Source organism: Euprymna scolopes, chromosome 26 (genome assembly GCF_053919585.1).
Source record: "Euprymna scolopes isolate OS-2025 chromosome 26, ASM5391958v1, whole genome shotgun sequence".
Taxonomy (NCBI): domain Eukaryota; kingdom Metazoa; phylum Mollusca; class Cephalopoda; order Sepiida; family Sepiolidae; genus Euprymna; species Euprymna scolopes.
Genome location: NC_136507.1, coordinates 15728606 through 15733663, shown reverse-complemented (window position 1 = coordinate 15733663; position 5058 = coordinate 15728606). Strand labels below are relative to the sequence as shown.

The following is a 5058-nucleotide window of genomic DNA, read 5'->3' as shown; positions in this document are numbered from 1 at the left end:
CGGGATATATCTCATCTACAAGATGTCTGATAATTCTGTTGATTATTAGTCTGGCCATAATTTTTCTAGCAATCGAGAGCAGAGATATGCCACGATAATTGTCACAGGAATTCCTCAAGCCTTTATTTTTATAAAGATGGTAAATTGATACATCTTTAAAGTCCTGTGGGACTTTTCCAGATGTCCAAATGCACACGAAAAGTGCATGTAGCTTTCTGGCCAGTTTATGGCCACCATATCTGTAGACTTCCGGTGATATACCGTAATTTCCTGGTGCTTTACCCAATGATATCTGTTCAACTGCTGCAAGGACTTCTGGGAGAGTTGGTAACACGGATAGTTCTGATCTCTCGGGAACCTGCTCAATTGAGTTTATAATCTCATCGTCTGTTACCGAAGAAGAATTTAACACTGTTTCAAAATGTTCCTTCCAGCGTTTCAAGATACCGTCCTTGTCTGTCAGTAATGTCCCGTCTTCTGCTAAAATTGGCGAAACCCCTGATTCTTGAGGACCGAAAACCTTCCTTATACCTTCATAAAAGGCTTTTGTGTCCTTTCTGTTGAATGCTGACTGAACAGCTTCTACGTGTGCGGTCCGCCATTTCTCTTTCATCTGTCGCAGTGCCCTCTGCACTTTCCCTTTGCAGGTTTTGTATGCCAATCTTTTTTCAGTAGAGTTTTGGTCGTCAATCCATGCTTTGTGAGCTTGATGCATTTTCTTAATTTGATCCTGGGCTTCTATATCCTGGTCATCAAACCAATCCTGGTGCTTCCGTATGGTTAAGCCCATCACTTCCAGAGCAGTGGAATGGGTGATATTTCGTAGCGCTTCCCAGGACGCTTCTATGTTGTCAGTTATTTCTACACCATCTAAATTTTCATCCAACTTGTCAGAAAGTATTGTTCGAGTTTCAGTATTCTTAAGCGACAATACATTAATACGTTTTCGAATAGATGACTTCTTTACCTGTCTGCGCCAAAGACTCAGAGACACCTTGCTACGTAGCAGGGCATGATCTGATAGGTAACAGCTTGTATGGAAGGAGCGCGTTATTTTGAAGTCACGAAAATCACGTTTCTTAGTGATGACATAGTCAATCATATGCCAGCTGTTTGAACGAGGGTGCATCCATGTGGTTTTGCGACAATTTTTCTGTTGAAAAACTGTGTTAGTGATGGTCATATTGAATTCTCTGCAGAGGGAGAGCAAATGAAGACCATTTTCATTCATTCTACCAACATTAAGTTTGATAGCATATATATATAACTACTTAACTTACTCACATAAAATTAATATACGAAAGTATAAATTTATGCGTAAACTTTAAGTATTTACTTCAAAAGTGCTCAATACGTAGGTAGAGCTAGTTAGTAAGTTCTAACATATATATGGCGATTAAGCTCCACTGAATATTCCGCGTTTCATCCACTCTAGGACTCTTCAGGCTTATGCGCCTTTTATTTATTTTTTGTGCTCTATTTAGCCTGGATATCTAGTTTCTTGACCTGTTTTAAATCTAGGTTAGGGCTTTTTTAAATGTTAGTTTATATATATATATATATATATATATATATATATATATATATATATATATATATATATATATATATATACATACACATATATAAGCCTGAAGAGTCCTAGAGTGGATGAAACGCGGAATATTCAGTGTAGCTTAATCGCCATATATATATATATATATATATATATATATATATATATATATATATATATATATAGGCATTTTACGGCAAACAAACTCAAAATATTTATTTACAGGTTGGGAAAATAAAACTTAAAAAATTTTTTTTTATAGATGTTTTAGTGTTTTTAAGACGATAAATGATTTTGACAATTATTTTTTGCCGAAAATCCCCCATGAAGGAAGACAAAATTCAACGAAAACAATTCATACATTTCTTAAGGAAATCTTTTACGACAGAGAACAAATTCTTAGTACAGATTTTATAGAAAAGCTTACTTGTCAAGTTCCAGCGTTTTTTTTTTAAATTTTGTTCTCTTTTTTCCCCAAGTACTACGTCGATATTGCTCTGGATTCTGAAATTGGAAATGCTTAAAGTCTAGCCTAACTTTAATGATGTTATTTTTATTTAATTACTCCTATTCTCTTTAGATAATTTTCTTTACTCGAAATAGTTTTCCATTTACTTTAAATAACTTCTCTCTTTTCCGATAAATAATTTCTCCTTTTCTTTTTTGCAAAGAAATAATTTCTCCTTTTCTTTTTTGTAAAGAAATAATTTCTCCTTTTCTTTTTTGTAAAGAAATAATTTCTCCTTTTCTTTTTTGTAAAGAAATAATTTCTCCTTTTCTTTTTTTGTAAAGAAATAATTTCTCCTTTTCTTTTTTTGTAAAGAAATAATTTCTCCTTTTCTTTTTTGTAAAAAAATAATTTCTCCTTTTCTTTTTTTGTAAAGAAATAATTTCTCCTTTTCTTTTTTGTAAAGAAATAATTTCTCCTTTTCTTTTTTTGTAAAGAAATAATTTCTCCTTTTCGTTTTTGTAAAGAAATAATTTCTCCTTTTCTTTTTTGTAAAGAAATAATTTCTCCTTTTCTTTTTTGTAAAGAAATAATTTCTCCTTTTCCTTTTTTTTTAAAGAAATAAGACGAAGATATTCTTATATATTTTTCTTTTTTATTCATTTACTTTAGATATTTTCTTTTATTTTTCTATAAAGAATCTCGCCTTTTCTTTTTGTTTTTAGTCATTCATCGATTGAATTATCAAATATTCATTTCAAAACAAAATTCTAAATTTTTCTATTGCGTGTGTTGTGGTTCTAGAAATCTTTCCTTACACATTTACTGAATAAAAATATTTTAAAGAAAATTATAACAACACAAAAGAAAGATTTATTTCAATACAAAATAGAACATTTCATAACTAATAAAATATAAATAATCATTAAATTTTGAGAAAACAATATTAATTTCAACGACACTTTTTAAATAATTGGCTTCTCTGACTAAAATACAATTTTTTTCGGTATTTTTACATTAACTACAACTCACCGTTCACATTTGAAATGTCCAGTGGTTTTCAGGTATGCTGATAACGAATATTACAGTTAAATTTAGAGTTGATACGTAGTATATCCGATATAAAAGCATTTGTTATCCAACGTAACAGCTAATGTAATCCCTGGCAGCCATTTTTTTCACAAGCAAGGAATTAGTAATGCGCATGTGTAACGGCCTTCCGAATACCCCCACCTCCCCATGTTAAGAACGGTTTTCAGAATACCCCTCCAACTTCGCAATGTGAAAAACGGTTTTCGGAATAAACACCTCCCATTTTCCCACGTTAAGAACTGCTTTCAGAATAGACACCCCAACCTCTCTACGTTAAAAACGGCTTTCGAAATAAAAATTCACAACCGCCTTCGCAAAAAACACCCCATGTTTTCCATGTGGGGGTGGGGAAATATTTGCTTTGTTGTCTGCTTCAGTTACACGCATGCGCATTACTAACTACTCGGTTGCGAAAACAAAATGACTGCCAGAGATTGCATTAACTTTTGCGTTGGATATCATATGCTTTCATATTTGCGAAACGACTTATTAGCCCCAAATTTAACCGTGTTGTCAGTATACCTGAAAACCTATAAAAGTCGACATTTACAATAAAAAACCGCCACGAGACTGAAATCAACCAATGAAAAGTTGACACGAAAGCAATAATCCAAACATAAACAGAAGTTCTCTTGCCCATGATTTTTAAACGAAATTCAATAAAATTTGAATTTGCTCAAAGACTATAAATTTTATAAAATTTATATTCATCCACCTCGCACTGGTAGAAGTGCTAAGCGGCAGTTGCCAAGTCATTACAGTATTATAAATATAATTCTGTTCTTTTTAAATCGTATTCAGAAATCATCTTACATCAGAACTTTACATTATTAACATTTAATTATGATATTACTATTAGTTACCCTTAGAATGGTAAAAAAAAAGATAGATAGGTCTAACAAAACGTTATAGTTTGCCATAAGTCGTTTATCTTTCAAACAAAATGCTGCTTTCCTTGGGAACCGAATATTTGATTCGGTCTCGAATTCTTTCTTTCCATTTAAAATTTGATATGAAAATCCAGCACTTCTGCAATACTGCGTGGTAACCACATTTTTTTTGTTTTCACTTTGGAGCATATTACTATGAGGACACATTTATTTGCTGATCAATCTGCAGCAGTTTTCTCAAATCGCCTTCTTTACATTGACATTTGTTCAATAACATTGAATAGAGATATTCAATTGCACAAATTACCATGTGACCAGACGGTAAATTCAGTTGGTGACCTCATGACTAAGAATTTCCCAGATACTGATAAAAAATTCCGTAATGTTAAATGGCTTCATGAAAAAGCAATCTCGGCCCCTAGAAATGATTCTGCTAATATGATCAATTATAATCTTTTGTCCATTGATTCTGCTATTAATGAAGATCAGGCAGTAGAATTTCATGTAGAATTCACTACAATACCAAATCATAACCTGATATTGGCAGAAAGAGCTCCAGTTATATCATTAAGAAATCTTGGTCCACCTAAACTGTGTAATGACACACGGTTAGCAATGAAATCTTTGAAAACTAATGTTCTGGAAGCCATTAAAATAACTGGAAATTTAAAAGGTGAAATTGTGTTAATTTCTCGGATTCCCCTTATTCCTTCTGACATACCATTTCAATCCAACCGTTTACAATTCCGTATAAATTAGTTTTACCATGTCTATAAATAAAGCTCAAAGACAAAGCCTCAAAGTTATTGAACTTAATCTTCAGACACCTTGCTTTTCTTATGGCCAGTTGTATGTTGGTTTAACACGCATTGAAATTCATGAAAAATTCTACATTTACGCATCTGTTAGAAGTCACACTCAGAGTGTTGTTTATATAGAAGCGCTTCAAAATTAACACTAAATGTACTTTTACCAGTATGCACTGCTTCAAACTTAATGTTAATTAGTTAATTATCAGAATAGATTACTAATGTCGTCTTTATATATATTTTGCATTAAATAGTTAAAACAAA

General features: G+C 32.1%; 1 protein-coding gene across 1 annotated transcript; it reads left to right on the top strand.

The window, feature by feature from the left end:
* Positions 1-4327: 4327 nt before the first annotated feature.
* On the top strand, positions 4328-4744 carry LOC145247797 (uncharacterized). The gene has a single exon (XM_080109433.1). The coding sequence runs from the start codon at positions 4328-4330 to the stop codon at positions 4742-4744; it is 417 nt and encodes a 138-aa protein (XP_079965559.1).
* The last annotated feature ends 314 nt before the right edge of the window (positions 4745-5058 follow it).